Genomic DNA, 25,834 nt, shown 5'->3' with positions numbered 1-25,834 from the left:
TATATATATATATATATATATATATATATATATATATATATATATATAAAGTATATAATAAATTGCATAAAGCAATCTGACAATATTTCATGCATTCATAAATCACAAAATTACAACAAAATGAAGTCGTCCATATTAACCACGGGCTATAATTAAGAATTATATTGAATTGTAGCGATTTGATAAAAAAAAATAAAACAACAAATCAAATACATTTCTACAACTATATTCCATACACCGTTTGCATTACAATATCTCTATTATATTTATGATTCAGGCCCACAATATAGATGAGGAATTTGTCAGGAATTTGTCATTCGGAAAGGATAAGACATTTATTTTGAAATCCAGATCCTCTTAGTGGGCGTATACGGAAATAAGCATGTGGGCAGTAAACATGTTGGCATGATGAAGTTAAAACCGAGAGCGTCGTGTTTAGTTATGATCCGATAATTGAATATTTATGAATGAATATTGTGTGTGTTCTCAGCAGGCTCGTGTTACACTGCCTGTAACTGCCTGTAACATTGCTGTGTAGTAATAATGGAGTCTCTCTACATTCGATTTGACTCGTATGACTTTGACAGCGATGCTCGATTTCAAGACGGGCTGAAGAAAGTAAACACGCCGACATGTAAAGAAGATTTACTGAAGCTAAAGATCTACTTTTATAACAGGTAACTGTGCAGAAATTCCTGTTTTCTTCTTATATAAACAGTAACAGCAGAAGCTGCTCAGCATCGTGGAAAATCTGTTGTTCACTTTATTCATCTCAGAGGAAGATCCAAACATTAAAACAGCACAGAGAGTAAAAATTTACAATTTAAATGAAAGCTAAGAAGATAATAATATATACCGATCAGACATAACATTATGAATGGTGAAGTGAATAACACTGATTATCTTTTTATCAAGGCACATGTTAGTGGGTAGGATGTATTAGGCAGCAAGTGAACATTTAGTCCTTAAAAGTTGATGTGTTAGAAGCAGGAAAAATGGGCAAGCATAAGGATTTGAGTGAGCTTTATAGTGGCTAGATTGTGATGACTAGACAATTGGGTCAGAGCATCTCCAAAACTGCAGCTCTTGTGAGATGTTCCTGGTCTGCGGTGGTCAGTATCTATCAAAAGTGGTCCAAGGAAGGAACAGTGGTGAACTAATTGATACACATGGGGAGCGAAGGCCAGTCCATGTGGTCCGATCCAACAGACAAGCTCCTGTAGCTCAAACTGCTGAAGAAGGCAGCAACATTAAAGCATTTTGTAACACCATAAATCAGAAGACATTGTCACAGCAAAGCTTTATAGAAATATATCAATTCAGGATATACATTTTAAATAGTCTTCAATGAGCAAAAACCGGACCAGAGCTGACTGTAACATGAAAAAGTCCTGAAACAACGAATGGTGATAGACATTATAAATAATTTCATTAAATAACTGTGTAATATATTGCTAAACAGTGCAGGAACAAGGAACATGAAGGATATGTTGATGAAGTTGTTCACTAATTGGGATTTAAGGGACTTGACTGTTTGTGGAAGCCCTTTTATTTTAAAAAAATCTAGTCTCAAGCCATTTGAGAAAATCTGTCTATTAATTGCTGTCTCAAGCCCTCTTTATTAAGTATTACCATTCATTATGTATCTGTCTGTAGGGCCATTCTATGCAGCAGCGAATGGTTTTCAGGTGATGAGAACTTCAACCAGAAGTCGGGCATAAGGTTGGATAAAGTGCGTCCAGAAAGCAGAAGGGTTTAGAGTCACTGGTATCTCAGGAAAAGTATTTACTTCTTAATGGAGAGAACGAGAGAATGAGAAAAATGCAGATTGTTATTTTTGCCTGTTGTTATGTATTAGTTAATGACAACGTGGATTGTGTGCAGAATGTAAGCAGGGACTTTGCTATGACTGCATATCTAAAAAGAGGTCCCGGAAAGGAACACAGACATGAGGGCACAGACAAAATGTATTTTTTTTTTCTTCATCTCCAAAGAAAATAGGTTTTATTAAACTGCAGAAAATCTTTGTAATCTTTGGGTTGAGTCATTATTTCTGAATATGACAATAAGAAGCAAAATATGAAAAGATCATGTAAATCAAATTAATACTTTTATTCCAATTCCAGGTTTTTTGAACCAATTGACCTGAGTGGTTACAAGGAATGGTGTGCTGTATCGGATAAATCACACCAGGCTGCTGAGGAGATGAGCAGTGTTCAAGATGACTTTGGCACAAGTAACTCTGAGAAAGTGATTCTTCCCCAGACAGACATGGAGGCCAAATCAGCACAGAACATCCAGCTATCTTTTGCAGAAGTGTTTCAAATGATTCAAGAAGGAAAAGAGATTCCAGGACTCCAAAAGCTGGACATCAAACCTTGTAACCAACTTCCCACTTCATCGCAAATGCCAAGGAAGTTAAAACCTTGGGAGAAGTAGCTAAAGCAGAATCGTGGATTATTGAACTGTATGGAAAAATGGTGCCAGTGAGAATTTGTTTTCCCTTTTCTAGCTGTGCTTCATATTAATTCAATGTAAATATTAATTCATTTGTAAAAGTCATCTTTTGTAATTAACAATGTTATACCTTATGCTATAATTTCTTTCTAATCTTATATATTTATGAGGATTAATATAACTCCTATCTTTCTCTGAATTTTATTGTTCTTTGCTTATCAAATGATTATACAAAGTTCTCTTTTACAAGCTTTAGTTTCAGGATTTTAAAGCTTTCTTTAGTAAACTATTTTTTAAAATGAGCTTCCCATGTAATGGAAACATTACTGTAGAATTTGGTTTCCTGTTTGCCCCTTTTTTGTTGTTGGTGACCCTTAAGAAGCGCAGAAATGAGGACCTGTGTGATGAAGGGTAGGTTGGTGTGTTCACAATCCTTTACACAAAAATTGAGAACATTATTTTTATAAACTTCATTGAGGGGGCATATAAAGTTGTGTGTAATCAACATTAATCAATAATCATTGTACAGCCATTGCTGCTGTTCCTTTAACAGTTTTGTCAGCAGTAGTGCCCATGATGCATCACTTGTATCATTAGAATTAAACACACTGTATGTGATGGTGAGTTACAATAAGATGCATATAGGGAGTAAGATGTGCCAAAGTTTTTCTATTATTTTCATTTATATTAAATTCCACAAATCCAAATTCAGAGGTAAAACATGTCTACTTTATATAAACATCATCGTTAGTGGCAAACTGACAAGTTCATCTTGTCTGCGAAGATTTAGGATACAAATAGTGCACACACTGTCCTTTCCAGCTTGCCCTTCTCCTGCCAGAGTTCCCAGGTGTGTTCAATCTGCTTAGCACTGGAGGTGGTGATGTTCATTCTGCAGCTACTACTGTTCCCTGCTGACTAACCGATTCTCTGAGGGAAGCCATTCAAGAATGTTGCTGTCTCTGAGATGGCACTTTTGCCAAGATTTTGTTGGCACAGCTTCAGCGTTGAGAGAAATGCAGCAATTAGAGACAACCTGATAGCCAGTTTAGATAAATACATACTTCAAACATACATTAGTGTTTCTTTAAGCTTAGATGACTATATTATACAGTCCTATAATATAGTAATTAAAAAACATAGATGAGTCCCGTTTTTTTTTTAATTAAATGCTAAAGCAAAAAACTAGGACTGTCAAAATTAACGCGTTAACCAAAATCATTTTTAACGGCGCTATTTTTATTAATGTGCAAATAATGCAGCATAGATTTTTGTTTAACAATTTATTATTTAAAATAGAAATAAATAAATATAAAAGAGGCTAAATTAAAACCAACGCAACACATTTCACGTCACCCTTTCTTTACTTTACACAAACTTACATTCCTGTCACTTCAAATAATAATTAATTATTTCATACTTAATCTGTGTTGAACTGTTTGAACTCAGGGTTATACTTAACACAAACATTTTTATGATAACCTTTGATTTATTCAGTTCTATTCATTATAGTTTTGCAGCTGAGTTTCCTAAGAGTTAGAAGCATACATTTTTCACATTTCATTGTCTGCTGAAGCATTAAGGTTTCTCTTTGAATGGAACTAAGGGGCCTAAACCTGTACTAAGCTCTGAGCTTACTTTACAGCTTTCCCTTCTGTACTAAAGCTGAACTCCACCTGTAAACGCTGTTTAGGAAACTGCCAGCCTTCACCCAATAGCACCTTACTACATCTATTTCCAGAATTTTTTGCATCTACTTGTGTATGAATCGCTGCATGCATGGGCACAAATATCCCAACCGATATAAAATAATATAGCATTTTTGTTGTTTGGTGTTTACATAACTTTAGCCGAATAGTGTATTTGTGAATAAATTTGAATGCTTTCTTTTGTTATGATTCTGAATTGATTTCAATTTAATTAATGATTTATTTAAGGGTGCTACACAGCATCTGGCAACTAAATATTTCAATTCAGCTACAGAAAATGTTGCACTACATATGTGCTGTTTTTGTCCTTGTAAACACTACTATTTAGACATGTATTACATTTTAAAACCAAGCGTGTTGTACCATTAGATCTCCTGAGACTGTGTGTGTACTATATGTGAACTACCAGATAAATGCTGAAATAAATGTCCCAAAATAAGTGTAAATGTGAATACAAGAGTTAATTCGTAAGGTGGATGTTTTCTAGTAATCCAAAATTCTAAGTTATCCTTTGATACCTGCTTGCAGGTAGAAAGAGTAAAGGTTACAGGATTCAAGAGACAAAATTGACCTATTCACCTTAGTGTTCTACCTCCAATTGACCTGACTAAAATAAAATTAAATAATGAATAAAATTATTATTAGGATGATAATCATTAATTGGGTATGAGCGTGTGTATTCATTTATGGGAATAATTTAAAGCATGAATAAATCAATGAATAAATAAATACTATTTTGCACAGGATCACTAGATGGCGTCGTTCGAGAGCTGATGCAATAGCAACAGGTTAATAAAATGTTTTTAAGAAAGGCTTTATGTACCAAAAATGCCCAAACCCAGACTACTAAGAAGCGTAATTATAGCTTATTTTATTTATGCAAGAAACTAATAAAAGTGGCAAAATGTAAAAAAACACAAAACAAAAAAAACATGTTTGACAGAAGATTGGTTTAAAAAACTGTCTATTAGGAAACTTAGACCTGCTTGTTTAAGCTCCAAGTTATTTTAAAACATGAATTTAAAATATACATTAATTCGAAAAGAATAATAATTCGTAGAAAAATAATACATTAAATACATCTGTGCACATAAAACCTGTTCTTGGCTGACAAGAGTGAAACCTGATGTGGTCTGTTTTTTGTGCATTTCGGGTTGCCATTAACTTTTTCCACCCACAGAACCATCATGCAAAAAAAACCCTAAAGTTATGTTTCAATTTAATCAGGATATAAAAGTTAAAATATCCTAAAATGTCTTTATATTTTGAAAGCTACTTGGCCTGTATTTTATTTCTTGTCTACCCAGTGCCTCAGAAAGGGGAAGTTGCCAGAGGGAAGACCAGAAAACAACAGATTACATGTACAAGTTAGAGGCAGTTAAAAGCTAGAACTGAAATTTAACAGTAGCTTATGGCAATGTGTGTTCTTTACATAAGCACAGTGCTGCAAGTGCAACCTTATCTTAACGTTCGACTAAACCCAATCACGTCTAGAGAAATTGCAACAAACACCTTTAATAATATCAAAATCATACATCTGTTAATTCAAAAATAAATATTTGAAGCCACAGAAATAGAACACTTACAAATATAAAACATTCAAAGTGCAAATGCAAAGGCACCTAACTGGAAGATGGTAGCGTGCATGTGCAAACTTTAACACTTTAACAAGAGCTTTACATTTAACCTGGCAATTGCCTAAAACTCTTCTGGTTCACCAGCATCTTCTTCTGGGATTTCAAAACCCTCCTGCTGAAACAAAATCAATAAAAAAAAAATATATAAAAAAAACAAAAAAGAAATGGTGTGAATGACTAAAAAACACCACTGCCTGTATATATACACCTTAAATAGTAACACTTACATCTGAGGCATATAGAATGTCAACTATTTTTTGCAGTGTGGGATCGGCTTCTCCCTCTTTTTCCTGGCAAATGAGCTCAATGTTTCTCAGTTTGCTGAAATAAAAGTCCCGCTCCTTCTCCAAATCAACAACAGTGCACTTTAGATCACTGACCTGGCAAAAATATATGTGAAACTTAATACAAAGCTAGGTATGATGCTTTGGTGGAATCTGCTAAAATATATTCAATAAAATACAGGTGTGAAAGAGAAAATGAACAAAACCCAGCGAATAAAAAAAAAAAAAAAAAAAAACTGTTTGCTTCATACTTGTACTGGAAATAAATATTACCATTCCCAATATATTAAATGTGCAGCATTTCAGGCTGATATCTGCATTGGTTTTTGTGAAAGTTTGATCCGAGTATGACATATTTTACTATAAACACAAAAGCTAAAAATCCAGAGTCACGGCTTCTAAAATACTTGGACACAATTGTTGTCTAGTGTAAAAAGAAAAAAACAGCTGTTACATAATTGCTCATTTGTGGCCTGCTGAAGTTGAAGATGGAAATTATTCATTATTAAAAAATGTATAAATAAATGCAAAAATGTCTGTTTCCATAATAAAATATAGCATAATTGATGAGAAATATTTCCTGATATATATGAAAAGTTGAAAGCTGTAATGTGCTTTATTCTCCACATTTTTCAGCAGGTCAGTGTTGACCAATGCAACTGTGGTAATTTATACAGCATACCATTCTCTGAAATTTCAAGCATATAGCATAAATAGTTAAAAAATAATGACTTATGTCAAAATATATCAAGAAAGTATGTTGCTAATCTGATATGGTAAGTAAAAAAAATCTTAAAATACATTTACATGATTGACCCATTTATTAATTATTAATATAGTATTTTAATTTAAATTTTAATATTTAATTACTTATATAAACAACAAATGTAAAATAATTATATTGATATTTGCATTTTAAGGTGTGCATAAAATAGTATGAAGTAATTTTTTAGCAAAATCTAACCATCTGCTTGAGCTCCTCCTCTTTGGCCCCTGAATCTGTTCTCTGCACAGGAGGAGTTGCTCGCTTGGGAGAAGCTGCAGACATTCTCTGTGGAGCTAAGAGCACCATGGTACACAATACAATGGTCAGAGTGGTGCATAATTACATCATAATAGCAGAATAAAGCTGCAAATAATGCTAATTCAGTTTAACTATACACACTATACACACACATTTTTTCATCTTACCCACTGGAGCCATAGGTTTCACTGAAATCTGTGTCTCTGGAGAGGGAAAAAAAATGTCATATGTATCTCACACACACACACTTCTTACAAAAGTGAGTATACCCCTTTATATTTTAGCAACCATGCTAGTGTTTATCTTCTCAAGGGACAAAACTATAGAAATGAAACTTGGATATATTTTAGAGTAGTGAATGTGCAGTTTGTATAGCATTACAGATTTACTGTCCTCTAAAAAATAACATACATAACAGTACAAAGTGTTAATATTTAGTATGAGCACTATTGTTATGTAGCACTGCCTTAATCATCCTAGGCATGGAATTCACCAGAGCTGCACAGGCTGCTTCTGGGATCCTCTTCCATTCCTCCATAATGACATCACAGAGCTGCTGGATGTAAGACACCTGGCGCTTTGCAATCTGGTTCAGGTCTGGAGACATACATGGCCACTCAATCACCTTTACCTTCAGCGAGGCAGTTGGCATTTTGGCAACGTGTGCTTGGGGTCGTTATTATGTTGGTCGTTGTATTAAAACTGCCGTTCGGCCCAGTTTTTTGAATGAAGGGCATGATGTTCTGATTCAGAATGTCACAGTACATGTTGGAATCCCTGTTTCCACTCAATGAGCTGCAGCTCCTCACTACCAGCAGCATTAATCATCCTCAGACCATGATGATACCACCACCATGCTTGACTGTAGGCAAGAGAATTCTTTTTTTTGGTACTCCTCACCAGGGTGTCGTCACTCAGGCTGGACATCGTCTGAGCCAAATAAGTTTCTTAGTCTTATCAGACCACAGAACATGGTTCCAGTAATCCATGCTCTTGGACAGGTTGTCTTCAGCAAACTGTTTGCAGGGTTTTTTGTGAGCCAGCTTCAGAAGAGGCTTCTTTCTGGGATGACTGTCATGCAAACCAACTAGTTGCAGTGTGCGACGTACGGTTTGAGCACTGACAAGCAGACCTTTCACTTCTGTAACCTCTAAAGCAATGCTGCAGCACTCATGCATCTCATGCACCAGGCCTTTTCTGAGCGGGGCCTGTCTTGTAAAACCTCTGTATGATGCTGGCCACTGTACTGTAACTCAGTTTCAGGGTGTTAAAGATCTTCTTATAGCCTAGACCATTTTTTGGAAAGCAACAATCTAGTTCCAATTCTTGGCCATGAGGTGCCATGTTGAACATCCAGTGGTCAGTATGAGAGAACTGCAGTCAAAGTAAAATTGTAACTGCTCTAATACAAGATACACAAATGTCAAGCAGATAAACACATGAACATGATGAATAGAACATGTGGCTTTGCATGGTTACACGGCATACAGCTGTGATCACTTTGGGTGTACTCAGCTATTTTGACAATAATGGCTGTATGTTAAGTTATTTTCAGAGGACAGTAAATCTATACTGCTATAGAAACTACACATTGACTAGTCTAAAAATATATCAGTTTAATTTCTATAGTATTGTTCCTTAATATAATATATATAATATATATAAAATATAATATATACTAGGGACAACAACGGTACACAAAATTGCTTGTCTTTTTTTATGCAGTTTATCATTACCAATTGTGATCAACATTTAAACAGTTTACATTTTTAAAACAATTTTAAATCAAATTTCTTATTGATTAAATAATATATTTTTAGAAAAATTTAATAAATCTAATTCATGCAATACACTTATTGTATTGATTAAATTAAGTTGTAATTAAATTGATTACATAAAATAATTTTTTTTTTTTAAATGGAACAGTTTTTCCACACAGCAACATTTTGTTTTCTCACAATTAAAAAAAAAAACATTTAAAAAACGGCATGTGTTCACTTATGTTATCTTTTACTAATATTTAAATTAGTTTGATTAAAACATTAAAGTGTGACAAACATGCAAAAAAATAAGAAATCAGGAAGGGGGCAAACACTTTTACAACAAAAAATAAATAAATAAAATAAAAAAATATATATTTTTTTTTTCTTTCTTTTTTTCCTTTCTTTCTCTATGGATTGTTACACAGACACAAAGCAAATATTAGAAGAATCACAAAAAATTATTTAACACCTACAAAAGTACATTCTGAAATTGTAATGAGAACCTACTTTGGTACTATGAGTGAAACTCTATTATTTATATATATTTTTTAAGATGGCGATATCTATGTAAAAGTAAAAAAAAAAAAAAAAAAAGTGTGTTTAGACAGGGTCCCCTGTATCTGAAATGTTCTTATACATGATTAATTGAAAATGTATTTACCGTAATCCAACAATTTTGGTTATTTACTTGCACAATAGAGCTTTACATTTTGAACTTGCCACTCAGATCAAGTTGACTTGCATTTGAGTTAGTGAGGTTTGGGTTAAACCCATTCAATGTAAGGTCAAACAACTTTAAAATCTTAATACTAGATGTAATATTAATATGCTTGTGTTTTTCACCATTGAAATTAAATATTTTACAAAAATCACGGACCTAGCATGGACCAGGCCTCACAAAACTATGGTAGTCTCTAGATCTCACTTTGAGAAGTAAAGCTAATAGTGGCTATGCTGAATTCTGCTATGGTTAGGAAAAACGCTTTTACCCAAATTACCTTTCCGAGGTTTATTGGTCAAGCTCGGAGCAGGACACTGGGAGGCAGCAACATCCTGGCCCTGTCGAGCTGCTTCTGGATCATACTCCTTTCCATCATAATTTGCATCAAAGAATTTCTTGAACCACTGCACAAACTCAAAGTTATCCTGGAATTTTCCTTTCACAAGCTTGTCCACTGAGATAATCTACCAAAGGAAAAAAAAAAAGACTGTATTCAACTAGCCAAAATTGTAGGTGCCCAATACAATAAATAATGTATTTACAATATTTGTAAATGAATCATTGTGCTGGTCTTTACTTACTTTATTAACCCCTAGCTTTTTAAAGCTTCCTTGTAGGATTTTAAAATTGTGGATATACTCATGCTCCAGTTTGGCCTGGAATTTCACTTTCTTCAATGGCACGCATGCTGGGAACAGCATGTCCATGAACTGACAGTAGGCAGCACCTATAGGAACACCACAGCAGCAGCACATCTTTGTGTGTTCTTTAGCTCATCTTGCTGAAGATAATCTGAAGTACAAGAAGTCTTTTGAGGATGAAATAGGTCAGTGTAAAGGGACTGACCTGTACACAGCTGCTCAATCTTGGCATGGTTCATGTGGAGGGAACTGTTAATCCAGGTCAGAAGATCATGGCGACTGAGGTTGTCACTTGTTACTGATGTGGAGTAAACGTTCACAGCCATGACTGGAAGAGGACAGGAAAAAAGGTGTGCTTCTGGAAAAAACATTTTCAATTCTATCATACTTTCATTCCTAGCCAATTGTAAATCACAAACGTTTAATTAAAAGAGGAAATCCACCCTGAACACCTTGCATTAATCGTGCTATGTAAAATGAATTCATCCCAAAGGAAAATTGGTATTTTTGCACATTCCAACTTGTCAAGAAGCTGCGGTCAAAGCACAGCTGGAGCAGAGAGGGTTAAGCCACTGATTATGGCCCAACATTGGTGGCTTGGAAGTGCAGGGGTTTGAACCCTGAACTTTAACAACTTAAGTACACTTCAAGGCTCTTCTCTGTTCTGGCACCGAGGTGGTGGAATGAACTTCCCCTAGATGTCCGTACAGCGAAGTCCCTGACTATCTTCAAGCGACGATTAAAGACCTACCTCTTCCTGAAACACTTAAATCAGTACTTTCCAAGTTTGCTTTGTAGAATTCAAGAGTTATATTTATATTAAAGTTTGTAATCTGGCGTACCAGTGTAGATTTATTCATTGCTAGAGACTCAAAGCACTTTTGTACGTCGCTCTGGATAAGGGCGTCTGCTAAATGCCACAAATGTAAACTGCTGAAACGCCATTGTCTTTAATCGCATTCAACTTCTGACTTGCCATCTTGGTCTACTTTGGTCAATGGTTTCCTACCCATGACCCACAGTGCTAGCAGACAACCTGTGGATAGATAGATTACACCCCTCCTTCATCTCTAAATAGAGAACACTGCCTCTATGCTTTAGTCATTAATGTTTTTTGTATTTTGCAAACACAACCACGAACTGGTAAAAGTAATACTACATAATCCAACAATCAAAAAGCACCAAAGATTTGCATTTCCAAAAACCCAAAAAAACTTTCAAACTCAATCAAACTGTTTTAAGGATGTCGAGGAAAGAAAAATATATAGCTATAATTTTGCAAGAAAGAACTTTGCTAGGAGAGCTGCTTAAACCCGCCAGGTGACTTAGCGCACGCGCTGCGTTATATGTACGTCCTAATATTACCTAATTGACCAACAAATATACTTAAGCAGTCAATTATAACTAATTACAGAGTTTATTCTCAAACCCAAACTCAAGCTCGAGTCTTTGGCACGTTTTCGAAACGCGTAAACGAAACAACATTCATTGTAACATTACCGGGTTAAAACTGAGTCTCGCCGTCGCTCGGGTTTGGACTCTGCCGCCGTTTCGGGCCGCGCCATCTGAGCCGCCTTCATTCCCTCTGGGCGTGTCGCCTCGGTCACGTGACCACATCAAATTAAAGGTTCCAGAGGAGGAAAACAGCTAAGAAAAGGCTTCAATTGTGCTGTACGAAAGTCCAACAAGAGACGTTGCATTATAATATTTTTTCTTTCTTGTCTTCTCCTGATCCCGACTTAATGTTCTCGTGATCTCGACATAACAAACGTTGTTTTCCCAATAATCACTACGTAATTTTCTCATGATCTTGACATAAACATTGTTTCCTCCTGACCAGTACTTAACCTAAGAGCATGTTCTGTCGGACATAGTGTGTAAGTTGTCAATCACTGAGACAGTGCTGTTTCAGTTTGAGTGAGTCCCTGAACATAGTAAAAAAGCATGCGATCATCCATGATGCTGCGATGATGCTGCCTCTAGAACATACTCTTATGCAGAATACACAGAAAAATTGTGATCACGAGGAAACAATGTTTGTTATGTCGAGATCACAAGGAAATTAGGTCGTGATCACGAAAAAAATAAGAAAGAAAAAAAAAGATTATAATGCATGGCCTCCTAGGACTTCTGTTGTGTTGTTAGGTATGAGAAGGTTGTAGTGCTTGAAGGTTGCAGTGGAGAAGGTGGAGTGGAAAGGAACTGGACAGTTCTGGATAATAAAAATAAAATCACTGGTGTTCTCCCACTATTCAGCTGTCAGTCTGGGTGGGTCTGATCCCACGATAGAGTTTTGTTTAAGGCTGATGGAAATGATGGAAATGATTTCTGTTGCATCCCATCCACCGCGAGCATTGTGAGATGCATTAACCATGGCTGTAAAGAGTGTTTTTTTTAATTACTATAGACTTTCTGACAGCTCTGCCCAGTTTGTTTGTTTTCCTCCGATCTCTCATCATCAAATGTGTTTCAAACTGAAGAACCTTTGTTTTTAAACCATTTTGTGTAAACTCCAGAGCACTGGTTCCCCACTAGGGGTCGCTAAAATTTAGCGAGTTGCTTTTTAAAAATGAATTAATTGATTTCATCTATAACAGCACGTTTAATAATAATGTTGTGTTTCAACTGATATGTAACTATATATTTTTTAGTTTTTAAGTACAAACAAAATACAATAATAGAATGATATTCATGTTAATAGAAATTAATTTGCTCCTGTTGTTTGTTCATCAGTTAAATAGCAGAGCCTGAAAAGAAAAGGTGTGTCCTTGTGAACCCTTGCATGTTGTGACATGTTTTTAAGGTTATAAGTGAAATGGACAGATTTGTTTGATATTTACATTAACAGATTAAAATGTTAATGTTGTAATTTGTTCATCAGTTTAAGGGGAAAAAAAAGTGGAACCTGTTGTTGGGGAAAATCCTTATGAATAGTTGCAAGATAACTGTTTGCATTCTGCTGTTTTTTTTTTTTTTTGCATTTAAAAACGTATACAAATGATTGTCGCATTAATTAAAACGTGTTTGCTGGTGGGTTTTAATGGGGAGCATGGGGGTAGTTAACATTTTCATTGTTAAAATAGGAGCCTCCTGAAAAAAAAGGTTGGGAACCACCTCTCTAGAGATTACTGTATATAGGGAAATTCTAGGAGATTGACTGTTTCTGAAATCTTTTGATGGGTGTCAGAGAGAGCAAGTAGGAAGGTGATTCATTCTGATTCTTTCACATTCAATCTTTTACTATAGCCTTTAGGAGACAAGCAAATACTCCTACAAGTATGCTTAGTAAGGTTTAAATAGGTGCCAATTCCTACATAATTACTTATTCAAGCAACCATTGCAGATATGGTGATTTTGTGACAGAATGAATTACAAGATCAGATTGTAGTGTTTCCACAGAAACCATTTCAATAATTACACAGTTAAAAAGACTAAATACTTCTTGTAGAGTACCCTAAAATATAATCTAAAAAAATATTGATTTCACTGCACAACTTTGCATAAGAACTGGCACAAACACATTGCTGACTTTAATGGTTAATGAAAACTATTACCTCTACTATTTCTAAAAAATAAAAGACTAACATTTTTAAAAAGAAAATGTTTCATTTTACAATAATTTTAAATAGAAAACAAAGCAGGATCCGATTGAACAGCATGTTAAAACAATTTATTATTTGCTAGTTTCATCACATGTACAAAATGAACAGAACATTGAGTTACAATATAAAAATGTATACTATGGCCTGTTTATTTTTTTTGTTGTGATGTTTTTTACATGGCTTTTAGGTTCGGCACTTTAAAAGACCAAAACTAGTTGGGACATCAATGATCAGCATCTGGCAATGAGACTCCAGACAAAAAGCCAGTTTAAAACATAATTGCTCAGTATAAAAGTCAAAAAGGACAGGACTAAACTCCTTCTCAAAACATAAGGAAATTATTAAAAACACAACAAAAACTACTTATACATTAAGTCATATTCCTTAATTAACTTCACACTTCAGCTAGTTAGATCTCATGCATCTTGCATCAAAACCCATGCATTTTACCAAATTTTCATATTAAACATTTAATATTACACGACAGCATTCTGTTATGAAGCATTTCTCTAACCAATTAAAAGATAATGCTAGTAAACAGTTACTGACTGACATCATTTTGTAGAAAGAATAAATACACCTTTATACAAATTTTATAGAATAAGCACCATGCACCAAGCAAATGCTGCTCTGTTAGCACCTACATTTATAGCACCTTACTGCTGAATGGACAATTGGATTCACAGATTGTTTTACCGTTTCATAATTTGAACAAAGCACAAAACTGTTGGTGTGATCCGATTACACATTCAAAATACAGTGATAATGGTAGACTTGTATATGTATGTATATGTATGTATGTATATGTATGTATGTATATGTATGTATATATATATATATATATATATATATATATATATATATATATATATATATCCCTCTTGTGGGCACTTATGGTTTTGTAGGAAGTTGCCTTTTTTCCTCTTTATATTTAGAAAAACTAGTCATTAGTAATTGTTATCAGCACCAAAAGCTTAAAAAGTAAAGCTGTCAACTTGTCGAGGCTTATCACTTATTCTAGTTTGCTCTTTCTTCAAAACTGTTCTGGGATTTGTACTATAAAAATAGAATACATTAAACATTGTCAAGACAACCAGCGATGGTAGTGTAAAAGCAGTATGTAAACTGAGACAGAAAATGCATTATGTCCAAAATTCATGATCCTAAAAAATGTGAAAATTCCTGACCGGATAAGAGTGCCTATAACCCCAACTCACTGTTATTCATTAGCGTATGAATAGGTAAACAGCATCTCTTCAGACCATGCACCAGTCACAGATTATAAGTGAGGTAGTGGAGTGGGGTTTCAGTGGCTCTCTCTAGCACAACATTTACATTAAGACAGTCTAAACAACAGTAGTTTAACAGTACATAAGATGTATAAAATAGAACCAAAAGTGTCTGTGCATTCTGAAGACCTTGATCAAGCTAGAAAAGAATCAGATGACTTTAAAACAATAAAAGTATGTTAAAAAAAAAAAAAAACGTTCTGAGGTCAAAGTTTGCAAAGCACCAAAAACGTCTAAAACTCATTAAAATGCTAAGAAACGAGAATCTCCAGGTTGTTTGAGGATAGTAGTTAAAGGATAACTAAGACTCGCATGCGAAGTAATCCTTCAGTGGGGCGAATAAGTGACGAATCACAGGAACACTCCAGGAACGCCCCAAAACCTTCTGCCTCTGGCCTCGACCCATGTTGTTCACATCAGTGTAATGCTTAGGGAAGCCAAACACCCTGTGATAAAAAGACTGCATTTAATAATGATAAAGATAAAGACCCTACGATGTAAAATATATTGAAATGTTCTGCAAAAATAAAATAAAAATGCAAACACATTTGAATTGATTTGCATCTGCGGCTGACTCTGTGTTTCTCTTATTGTTCCTGCTCACCTTTCCATCTCTGTACACCAAAGGTAATCCTCCTTCCCATTCATGGTAACAGGAAGAGGCCCCATTTTCCCTTGCTTAATGGAATTCGATTTTGTTGTGATGGTGCGAACTTTATTAAACTGTAGAAGCAGTGACGGTTATAATTACAATGACAGGACAAGTCAATATGTACATATATGACTATAAATATTTGCTATCAACACATTGTTTTCTCATTCTCACCTGAGCAACCCGACCGACTTCCAGGCAGTCCTGCAGATCAACTTTGTCATTTAGGGATATAGCTAGTGGTCTGAAAAAATAGATAGTGTCATATTTTGCTATATGTTATAGCTATATGTACAGTGATATTCACTGAAAAAGATTGGATTTAGCCTCAGGACTAAATACCTGTTCATCCCAGGTAGATTTCCCCAGAAGTAGCGAGCTCTGTGAGCTGGACTCACTTTAACGGCATCGATTAGGATCGGATTACACTAAAAGAAAAAAAGAAAAGGGTAAATCTCACAGAACATTTCTTTGAAGAACCATTACAGACATATTTACCAGAATCAAAAAAAATATATATACAAGAAAATTGTCTGTGAACAATGAGAGAAAAATACAAGTGAGAAAAAGACCTGTAAGAAAAGTAACAATAATAGAAAAATAGATAATTAAAATATACTTATTAATGAATGGAGCCCAATTTGTAATTACGCAGTTTGGTTTTAATAGATGGCTATTAACAACTTTTTAACAGTAAGATGTTACATGTACAATGAGCTCCAGAATTCCTTTCATCTATCATAAAGAACTGCAAAAAAATTGCATAAAATAAATATTGCACATTTCAATTTTTCACACAAATAAATAATATACAAACAGTTAAGATCCCTTTAAGTCTAATTAATCTGTTAGCCTTCACCACAGATTTTGGGACTCACAGCTGAAAATGCCCTACAGAACTTCAAATGTTAACAGTTCCTGATAAAATTGGGCTACATACACAAATTCAAAATTTTCACAATTCTTTTAAAAGAAGAGACTTTGAGCTTTATTGTCCATTATTCAAAGTTGATATTGCTCAAAAATATAATAAGTTATAGAAAGTTATGAATGATGTACAGTGAAAAAAATATGTAATATATAAATACATGAAATCAATCCTGAAGCAATCCAGAAAAGTAATGGGTTAAAAGCCACATGTCTCCTGATTTAAAATTTTTAATTAAATGAAGATATCATAAAAAATTAGATTCCTACAAACATTTATCTGAGACTATGTCTGGTTCGCCCCTCCCGGCCCGACCCAGCCCAAATTTTAGGACTCACAGCTGAAATTCCCTACTTATATTTAAAAGTTAACAGTTCCTGATAAAAAAATGTGCTACATATACAATTTAGATACCTTTGGAAAGAAGACAATTTGAGCTTTACTGTCAATCATCAAAGTTGAAATTGCTTAAAAAGATATTAAGTTAAAGATGATGAAGTCCCATGGATATACATTTCCTGCATTGAACATTATTTTTATTTCATATATAAATACATGAAATCAATCAATAGTACCCGAGTGAAAGCCACATATCTCATGAGTTTATATTTCAAATTTTATGAAGATTTTCATGACAAATGAGATGACTACAAATATTTATCTGAGACAATGGCTGATCCTTTTCTCCATCCCCCTGTTTGAGAGCCACCTGCTAAACTCAGGTGCAGTCTGAATAGAAATGAATGGCTGACTATAAAAGGGTTTTGTTATACATGTTTGGCTATTGATATTGAGTTGCCATTCATATTGATGGCCAGGTAACGAGACACGCTATTTTTTACAGTCATGGCATTCATATTGATGTCTGGCCATTCCAATCCCAACAATACACACACACACACACACAAACACTTTTTAAGCATTTCTCTTATAAAACCAAATGGGCAATAAAACGTATAACATCGTGTAAAGCTGTAAAGGGAGATATATAGTAAGTTACAAATGTAAAATAGGCTTAGATTTTTCATCTCCATGCAGATTTCCAAGTCTCTGTTGTTCCTCTGTTGTGTTATTTTCCACATTGCTGCTTTGTGCAAATCTCCGATAACAAGTATTTTGGCTGACCGTTTTTTTCTTTGTTTTCTTTTTTTTGTAAACAAACAGCTGTTTGTGCAGAACTGAGAGCTGCATTCACTTTCTGGTTTGTCAATGTGCATGTGTGCTGCTTCGACCAGTAAGAGTTTGTAATGAGTAATAAAACGAAGACTCACACACATGGGGAATAAAATCCTCCCATATATCCTGCACTTATTGGCTACATTTTCATCAATTATTTTGTTTCCATAATGCTACTGGCTGGAAATAAAATTTTGAAATGATAGGGGGTAATAAGAAACGTCATCCGACACCTGCCCATGGATTGTGGACTCAAGCCCAAGATGATGCCTCTTTAACTTTTTCTTTTCTTTTTTTTAGTGTGTGGTCTCATTTGTTTTGTAACACTATATTCTACAAGCCATATTTGTTAATATTTGTTTTTTTACCAGTCGTCTTTTATGCGAAAGTTATTCCGAAATATATACAGACAATACACCAGCCGAAGTTCTGTAAAACCAAATAATAACCATCTAAACAACACTATTGTTTGGTCGGAGCAAAAATGCTTTACAGCATGTTGTTCACTGGAGTCTTATCTTTCCTAATAAACCGGGATTAGCAGCAGTGGATGTTTGTGAACTGTTATTACAAAAAATGTGTAAGTAGTACAATAAATGTGTAAGTTTATGCATGTTTTTTTAAGCATGTACTGCTTATACAAATTCAGCAAATACATTTGTTTTACGTTTTCCATTGCAATACAGTGATCTAAAATCGCTGCTTGAGGCTCAGACCTTTAGAATAATGTATAGTTAGTCATGGTTACTCTTCTCCCTTTTTATTTAATCTATTGCTAAACATCAACACCTGAGAACAATGGGATATCGGTTGCGCTGGAGCAACACCGACGACTAAGAGGTTAAGCACAAAGTTTTAGCAACAATTGAGAACTTGGGCAAGATTTTGTCTGTGGACATGCTTTTTGCTTATATGAAAGCCTTAACATTATAAAACATTTTGTGAGATTCGTATTAAAAACCTACCTCCAAAAAGCGACAAATATCTGCTTTGTCATGTGCGCTCATGGCCACAACATTCTCAAAGAGCCAGAAAAACGGTCGGTCATCATCTTCTTTCGGCCTCATCATAGTAAGCATACGGTAGTACTCAAAAAACAGTCGGCCTGTGCCCTCTAGCAGAGAACAGAGAGAGACGTGGGGCATTTGGAAATGTCAATTTTTAAGTGTCAATGAAATACAAGATACAGATTATAAAATAAAGAACTATCTTACCAAAAAGCCCTTTTCTGGCTGGATTCACCATGGACAGATCATTACAGGGACTTCCACCAATCAGAAGGTCAAACGGTCCCCATTCTGCCAGCTGTAGTACAGATAACTAGTCTTAGAAGGGCTTTATTAAGCAGTCCACCACTCGTAGTGCATCGTTATGAGAATGTTAAATGTGAGCGGTGGTGAAGTTCATAAGAAACTCACATGATTACTTATGTCGGAGTACTTACATGTTTCCTGGTGATGGTGCGCACATCATTGACATATTCAATCTTTCCCTCATGCTTGACCATCCCTACAGCAATGGAGTCATCACAGATCTCAGAAGCAATGTAGCGCTCTACCTTGAAGCCTAGATCTTTCAGAACAAGGTAGCCTGTGGAAAAAAATACAGATTATAATAATATACTTCTAAATATACAATTTTTTTCTATTGCCGATATCTATCAAAGCAAAAAAGACAAAAACTGACCTGTGGCAATTCCATCAAAGAGCGATAAAACCTTGATAGGCCGACGCTTGTGAGCAGGAATTGAGGGATAAACTCTGTGTGGTTCCTGTATCAAATAGTAAAATACAGCTTATAGTAATCATACAACATACTTGGAATTTTGGCATTAATTAAATCAATCTAAAATTGTCACATTATTTGTGTGTGCATAAGTGCTGAGAGCACACAACAGTGAGAGTAGATGCAAATGCAGGTAAGAGCATTTATTATAAAATAAACAGAAAGATAATCTGAATCGAATGAAACTAAAACCGTAAAAAAATGAACATGAAAGCCGGAAAGAAACAGCTTTGTAATGTCTCTGTAGTCCTTCAGTCTCATCTTTCTTTACAACAATACATTCAAAAGAAAGGAATGAAATGATTTAATAAGACCATTTAACAAGGCTGTCTTATTTGCTACTTACAAATTCAAAGGCACTGTTATTGGCAAAGAACTCCTGAACACGCATACTCCAGTCTGGTCTGAGCTTCAGCACACCATATTTGTTAGGGGGTAGGCAAATGTAGCAGCTCCATGGATCTACATCTTTTAACTTATCAAATGTGCCTGGTCCAACCAACACATCTATACAGTCTTTGCAGTAACACCTGAAAAAGAAGGTGATGCGTTGAAATCCACAGATACAAGTAGTTCAACAGTAAATTGTATTTTTAAACAGACAGTCTTTGTGTATGTGATTTGCACCTGCAGCAGCTGGAATTGCCACACAAAATGACCTCCTGTCCAGCACAGCAGATAGTACAGTAAGACTGATATCCATCTTCATCATATCTGAATAGAGTCTCTGTAAAATTCTCCTATAATAGTGAACGAGACAAAATATATTTGAATCAGAAACTGCATAGTTATCTCAGTTGTAAAAAAAGAAAAATCACAATGTTTTACCTTGCATTTCAAACAAAGGCTCCCATCAAAGAGTGGATGGAAAATTTCAATGTTTGTATTACCACAGGAGAGGCAGAAATCTGTATGCAAAAGAACCAGATATTGACATTTACACACACAATAATTGACATTGCAAAAATAGTCTAAATTGTTAGCAACTCACCTTCAATTATTTTCCCTTTTACTGAAAGTTCATGTACCATTTGCTCTGATAAAGATAAAGAGAAAATGTTATAAGTTAAGACATGAGCTACAATATGCTGTAGTATTCATATTTTAAATAAACCTTTGCCCAAGTAAAAAAAAGTTTAGTTAAAAATCGTTAGAAATCCAAAATATACCTCTTGAGTACTCCTGAGTTGTGGAAGCTCTGCCTCTGTGAACATATTTTCTTTTGGCTGGAGGTTGATAGTCAGACACGGAAGAGTCTGAAGACTCAACCTTCTGATTGACAGATGAAGCTGTGTGGTGAAAATTGGAGTTTTACCTTAACAGTCATTAGTTTTACAATCACACGTTTACATAAAATCATTACTATTTTAAAACTACCCTAAACGGAAACCCATTAATTAGGGCAGGAGCAGTCAATCCAAATTTGTATTAGCAACTATCATTACTTGTTGGACAACAATTACTTTAGCTTAACCAATTAATGGCTATAAATATGTTTTGTAAAGAGGTAATAAACATTTACGTTTGGTTGACTAACAATGCTGTCCTGTTTTGGAAGATCGCATTTATTTTTTGATGCAGGGTGTATGCTCTGTGTGCTGCTTTCTTCATTTATCTCTAAAAGTTCTGTTTTCATCATGGACATCATTTCTAAAATGTAATAAAAGTTTTTTCATTTTTTAACTAAAAACCCTGTAGTTAGTTTCCAGTCAGATGAGCTGCCTTCAGATAAATATTTTATATATAGCCATGTGATTGTATAATATACAACAACGTTTCTACTAAGGAATTTGTCTGAATTATAGCCAGTTTCTCTGCTACAAAAATTCTTATTGTTCCACCATGAACCATGGTCAAGCAAGTGAGTATTACTGGATTAGAGTTAAAAGTGTATTTTTTTGAATTCTTCAATAAAGAAACCACTTTAGTATTCTGAGTGCTGAATTCTTACCATAAGTGTCTGGAGGTGCAAATCCTTCAGGGCCTGTGGGTTGAAAGCCACCAAAAGCCCAATCCAGCATGGCCTTTATCTCTTTCTGTTTGCCCCCAACGGATGCAAAGGTCTTTGAGCAACGTTCACCTGCCAACTAGAAACAAAGTGTATAAGCACAGTTTGTTTTGCCCACTCTTTAAGATTTGATATTAAGTTTTATTTTCTCTTACCTCAAGAACTTGATAAATGGCATCTTTGTAAGTGGGGAGACTGGCATATGAATTTTGGCAGAAGCACTTTGCAAATGCTGCAAAAGGCAAAAGCCTCTCTGTAAATATCTGCAAAGATGAAAAAAGAGGGTTAACTATATTGGTTCCTAGTAGAGGAAAAACAGGTTCCGCTGGTTAAAAAGAAAGTCTAGCTAAAAATGTTATCAGACCATAATCTTAAAAAATAAATTTTCACACGTTTGAAATGGATATGATCTAAATAATATGGTGTGCAAATACTGCGGAGCAGTACATGTCTTCAAAGCCATAATTCTTACTGTCTTTTATATAGACAACTAGCTTGTTTTTCTGCTGACAAGCTAACTAGCTAATTAGCTTCTTACCTGGTAATCAGATATATAAAACCTGTTTCAACAGCCCAATATTAGATTTGTTATATTTTAAAATAAGCAGAAAATCACCCTTAGATTTTTGAGTTTCTTAAGTTTTTTTTATATACATTTACATTTGCGGCATTTAGCGGACGCCCTTATCCAGAGCGACGTACAAAAGTGCTTTAAGTCTCTAGCAGCCTCTGCTGCTTTGGAGTCTCTATATACTTTCAATAGCTTCATTTCAGATCCTCAAATAATAAGATGCTTTTAAAAATATCAGCTGAAATGTACGCTTTAAAGAAATGTTAAGTGAATTCTGGACTGACTTTTCTTGGCATGCACGGTAAAATCCTCACCTCTGAGTACATGCCATCCCCAAACCATTCCACACGTCTCAGAAATGAGGGAGATGTCTTTGTCATCCAGGGCACCACAAGTCCAGGCCACCAGGAGAAACCCTTCACTTTCCCCCACACCAGCTCTCCAACGCTAAAACCCTTCCCATCCTATAGGGAGGAGGCATAGAATTCAATGAAAATATCAACATCACCAGCTTTATATTAGTGACCACTTGGTCCAAAAATGTTATTCTAAATATAGCATTATAGCATATGCAATACTGTGCAACCGAGATCAGAAGCCAATCGGTGACTCCGGAATTATTCCTCAGCACTTCTTTTAACACTAACAAAATAGAAAAATTACCTGGTACATAGGAACTCTCTTTCCAGGCTTGGGACTTTGTGTAGCGACGCTTGGAAGAGCTTTGTCTTCATTGTTTATTGTCTAAAACAAAGAGAAAAGCAATTTACATGGTAAACTAGATAGAAAAATAGAGACTTCCCATACAATATGTACAGGGCGAAAGTGTCTGCAAAAAAAAAAAAAGAAAAAAAAAAACAAGCCTCCTAGAGACACCATTCTACTCCCAACTATGCCTGTTTCCTTTAGGAGTGGGTGAATTGATGTAGACACAAAGAATGGCATATACACTACACTGAAGAAGCCAAATTGCAGAAACTGACAGAATGTAACAAAGGGAAAATTAAAGAGTTGCCAGAAAGACTGAAAGCAAAGTGCCAGTGCTTTAAAATAGATGGCGAATCAGAAGCTCTGTCCAAAGCCAACGGTGCATCCAGCTGACGAGACAAGCGCAAGAAGAAACAGTCAGAATCAGTCTAATTAATCAGCAGGCCAATTAAAGGTGCACTGGTTACTATTATTATTGTTCTTAATATAAGAATGATGAAATGTAATGATGAAATGTAATTTTTGAAATAGTCTGATCAATGCAAGAGGATAAATGCTGTTTTGTGTTGAACTGTACCCTTTAAAGGTCCATCTGCTCACAAATATTGTGCAGATACTCCTGTTGTGCAGTAAAAAAAAAATTTTCCAAGGCAAAGAAACCTGCATATTCTGGATGCTGAAGTAGCTACATTTTTCCTGGACAAGAATTCAGATCATAAATAATATAAACTGGCGAAACGTTTAAATGAATGGCCATAGGAATAAATCTTGATTTGATAGTATTTCACGTGTTTATAACTTTGTCATAAATGGACAAGAAAATTAAATGTGATTTTAAGATGGTTATCCAGATTGGAGAATAAAGGATGATTTACAGGGAGGGTGCCCCTGGCAAGGGATCCAATACGAAAGCCTTTATCAAAACATGTTGGTCACATTCTGGGAAGCATTGTGAATGTTAGCATAAATGTGAGGTGGGGTCCAAAAGTATGTAAATTCAATGTTTTTGTTGATTCGCTTGTATGTATCTGCTATAGCCCAAACTCTACCAATGCACCTTTAACCACAATTGACACAGCAGAGAATCCTGCCTCCAGCTTAGGCAGTTACATACCGCCTCATCCTTCTTCTCCAATTGGATGCTTTGTGGTTTGGCCCAGGTGCCTGACCCAGCCTGAAAGACAGTGCGAGCCTGTGGCTTTTGTCTCAAACTGCTTTGCCAACCATAAATCCCCCTAATGGAGTCCTGAAGGACAACAAACAAACATACACACCCTCACTCAGGCCAGGCACCTCCAGCAGTCGTGCAGAGATTGTGGAACAGCCAAAAAGAGATAAGTAATAAAATGTGCTAAAAACAGGAATAATGTTAATAGTGTTATTATTAGTTTGGGTAACCATAGAGTCTAAATCTAAAAACAACAAAAATGCAATTACCTCCTTAGTCCAGACTACATCATCCTCAGTAAAGACTTGATCCCCAACTTTGTTTATATCCATGCCTACAGGAATGGAATTTCAGATTCAGAAATTCAAGCCACCTGCTCTGGACATCTTTATTGTTCAACATTTATAACATCTCAACATCTAGATCAGTAAGAGAATCATTTAGACAGACCACTGACTGCCATTTCATTTGATTAGATCAAATATTTGATCAGTACAGAGTAGAAACACCTGTACATAAAGGTGGGTGAAAACAGGTGCTTTGCCATGAAGAGTACATGCTCTGACTGTAAAGAACTTCCTGCGCACACCTGTCTTATCGGTTATCTTCTGCAGTCGCACCGTGCATGGCTTCACTGAGACTGAAAGGTCACTCATCTCTGGAAAACAGCATATTGGTTCTATCAATCCAACTGACTTCTTTTGAGCAAGTCAAGTCTTTTGAGCAACTGTCTGTGATTGGAAGTGTTAATTTTAGATTCATATAAAATCACTATTTTAAGGAATTGTGGACACCCTGTTTTAGTGGCACAGCATACACCTATATCTATAGTTGCAACAAAGCTAATACATGAGAATGGAAATAAAAAATATAGTATTGCACCAAAGTCATGTGGCTTCCGAAGATTTAATTCTTTGTCGAAAGAAGCATTCATGCTAAACAATAACAAGTATTCTATGCGCCATGCTGCAAATAGTAACATAGCTGCCATTTACTTTAAAAATTATGACCACAGGGTACCAGGTGAAAATAGCTTAAAAGGAAGCTGAGAATGTCTGACACCTGCAAGTCTTCAAATTATGTCAATTGATATTATGTAAACATTAAATAAATAAGGAAATATGTAAATCCTCTACTGTGTTGAAAATCTGACTGAGATTCTGCATCTGGATTATAGAGAATTTGTCGATTGACACACTGCAATAAGCAAACAAATGACAATGGCCTGTGAGAACACACAGATGTGTGCATTGTGTAATAAGCTATATGGCAATGTGTTTCCAACCTACAAAGATGAACTGCAACTAATATTACATAATTGTGACATTCACAACTTCTTTTATGTATACAATCATTCAAAATTTGCTTCCTGCAGCTATAAGACAAACCAGTATGTCCAACTGTTCTTTTACAATGGTCAGATTCAATTTATTCACTTCTTACTTAATGTCTTCTTTTTCCTCCCGTTTCTAACAGGTGTTGTCTTAGTGCTGGAGACTTCTGAGGATGAATCGTCATTAATGGGCTCCATTTCTTTGAGAGTGTCGGACTCACTGTCTGCCAAATGGTCATTCAATTGGTCAATATCACCATTCTCCACTGCCTGTGTTTGATGGAGAGAGGGAATATAATAATATAGTTAAATCTAAAAACATATTGTTAAACTTAATAAATTAAGTAAAACATGTACACATTTGTTAAGGTTAGGCTG

General features: G+C 35.2%; 3 protein-coding genes across 14 annotated transcripts in view; 1 reads left to right on the top strand and 2 right to left on the bottom strand.

Moving 5' to 3' along the window:
- Nucleotides 1-377: 377 nt before the first annotated feature.
- LOC124399718 lies at nt 378-4,352 on the top strand. Of its 2 annotated transcripts, XM_046870858.1 has the most exons (4): nt 378-677; nt 1,657-1,732; nt 1,885-1,967; nt 2,127-4,352. In XM_046870858.1, exons 1-4 carry the CDS (start codon nt 544-546, stop codon nt 2,437-2,439), a joined length of 606 nt encoding a protein of 201 aa, XP_046726814.1. In that variant the 5' UTR covers nt 378-543; the 3' UTR covers nt 2,440-4,352. The 2 variants fall into 2 exon arrangements, with proteins under 2 accessions (XP_046726814.1, XP_046726815.1); XM_046870859.1 differs by lacking the exon at nt 1,885-1,967 and having other exon boundaries at nt 1,657-1,722.
- Nucleotides 4,353-5,665: 1,313 nt separating this feature from the next.
- mapre1a (microtubule-associated protein, RP/EB family, member 1a) lies at nt 5,666-11,855 on the bottom strand. Of its 6 annotated transcripts, none has more exons than XM_046870852.1 (8): nt 11,737-11,855; nt 10,442-10,564; nt 10,177-10,322; nt 9,873-10,059; nt 7,264-7,314; nt 7,052-7,146; nt 6,031-6,183; nt 5,666-5,918 (listed from the first exon to the last, which is right to left on the bottom strand). In XM_046870852.1, exons 2-8 carry the CDS (start codon nt 10,560-10,562, stop codon nt 5,865-5,867), a joined length of 807 nt encoding a protein of 268 aa, XP_046726808.1. In that variant the 5' UTR covers nt 10,563-10,564; nt 11,737-11,855; the 3' UTR covers nt 5,666-5,864. The 6 variants fall into 6 exon arrangements, with proteins under 6 accessions (XP_046726808.1, XP_046726807.1, XP_046726810.1 ...); XM_046870851.1 differs by having other exon boundaries at nt 10,442-10,594; nt 11,737-11,852; XM_046870854.1 differs by having other exon boundaries at nt 5,666-5,915; nt 10,442-10,594; nt 11,737-11,852.
- A 2,036-nt stretch (nt 11,856-13,891) lies between these two features.
- Nucleotides 13,892-25,834, bottom strand: part of dnmt3ba (DNA (cytosine-5-)-methyltransferase 3 beta, duplicate a) — a 21,281-nt gene continuing 9,338 nt past the window's right edge. For 2 of the 6 annotated variants that reach the window (XM_046871398.1, XM_046871397.1), the window contains exons 6-26: nt 25,567-25,726; nt 24,713-24,781; nt 24,393-24,457; nt 24,070-24,201; nt 22,911-22,991; nt 22,562-22,711; nt 21,832-21,939; nt 21,620-21,755; nt 20,838-20,957; nt 20,660-20,704; nt 20,497-20,576; nt 20,296-20,408; nt 20,015-20,198; nt 19,570-19,654; nt 19,328-19,473; nt 19,098-19,188; nt 18,849-18,997; nt 16,122-16,207; nt 15,954-16,023; nt 15,732-15,850; nt 13,892-15,573 (exon numbers count right to left, since the gene is read on the bottom strand). In XM_046871398.1, the coding sequence (XP_046727354.1) occupies nt 15,429-15,573; nt 15,732-15,850; nt 15,954-16,023; nt 16,122-16,207; nt 18,849-18,997; nt 19,098-19,188; nt 19,328-19,473; nt 19,570-19,654; nt 20,015-20,198; nt 20,296-20,408; nt 20,497-20,576; nt 20,660-20,704; nt 20,838-20,957; nt 21,620-21,755; nt 21,832-21,939; nt 22,562-22,711; nt 22,911-22,991; nt 24,070-24,201; nt 24,393-24,457; nt 24,713-24,781; nt 25,567-25,726 (2,334 nt within the window). In that variant the 3' untranslated portion in view covers nt 13,892-15,428. Of the gene's footprint in view, nt 15,574-15,727; nt 15,851-15,953; nt 16,024-16,121; nt 16,208-18,848; nt 18,998-19,097; nt 19,189-19,327; nt 19,474-19,569; nt 19,655-20,014; nt 20,199-20,295; nt 20,409-20,496; nt 20,577-20,659; nt 20,705-20,837; nt 20,958-21,619; nt 21,756-21,831; nt 21,940-22,561; nt 22,712-22,910; nt 22,992-24,069; nt 24,202-24,392; nt 24,458-24,712; nt 24,782-25,566; nt 25,727-25,834 lie in introns of those variants that run through there. The other 4 variants (XM_046871400.1, XM_046871399.1, XM_046871401.1 and 1 more) reach the window with 4 other exon arrangements.

Source organism: Silurus meridionalis, chromosome 17, assembly GCF_014805685.1.
Source record: "Silurus meridionalis isolate SWU-2019-XX chromosome 17, ASM1480568v1, whole genome shotgun sequence".
Lineage (NCBI taxonomy): Eukaryota > Metazoa > Chordata > Actinopteri > Siluriformes > Siluridae > Silurus > Silurus meridionalis.
This window is presented reverse-complemented; position numbering and strand designations above follow the sequence as displayed.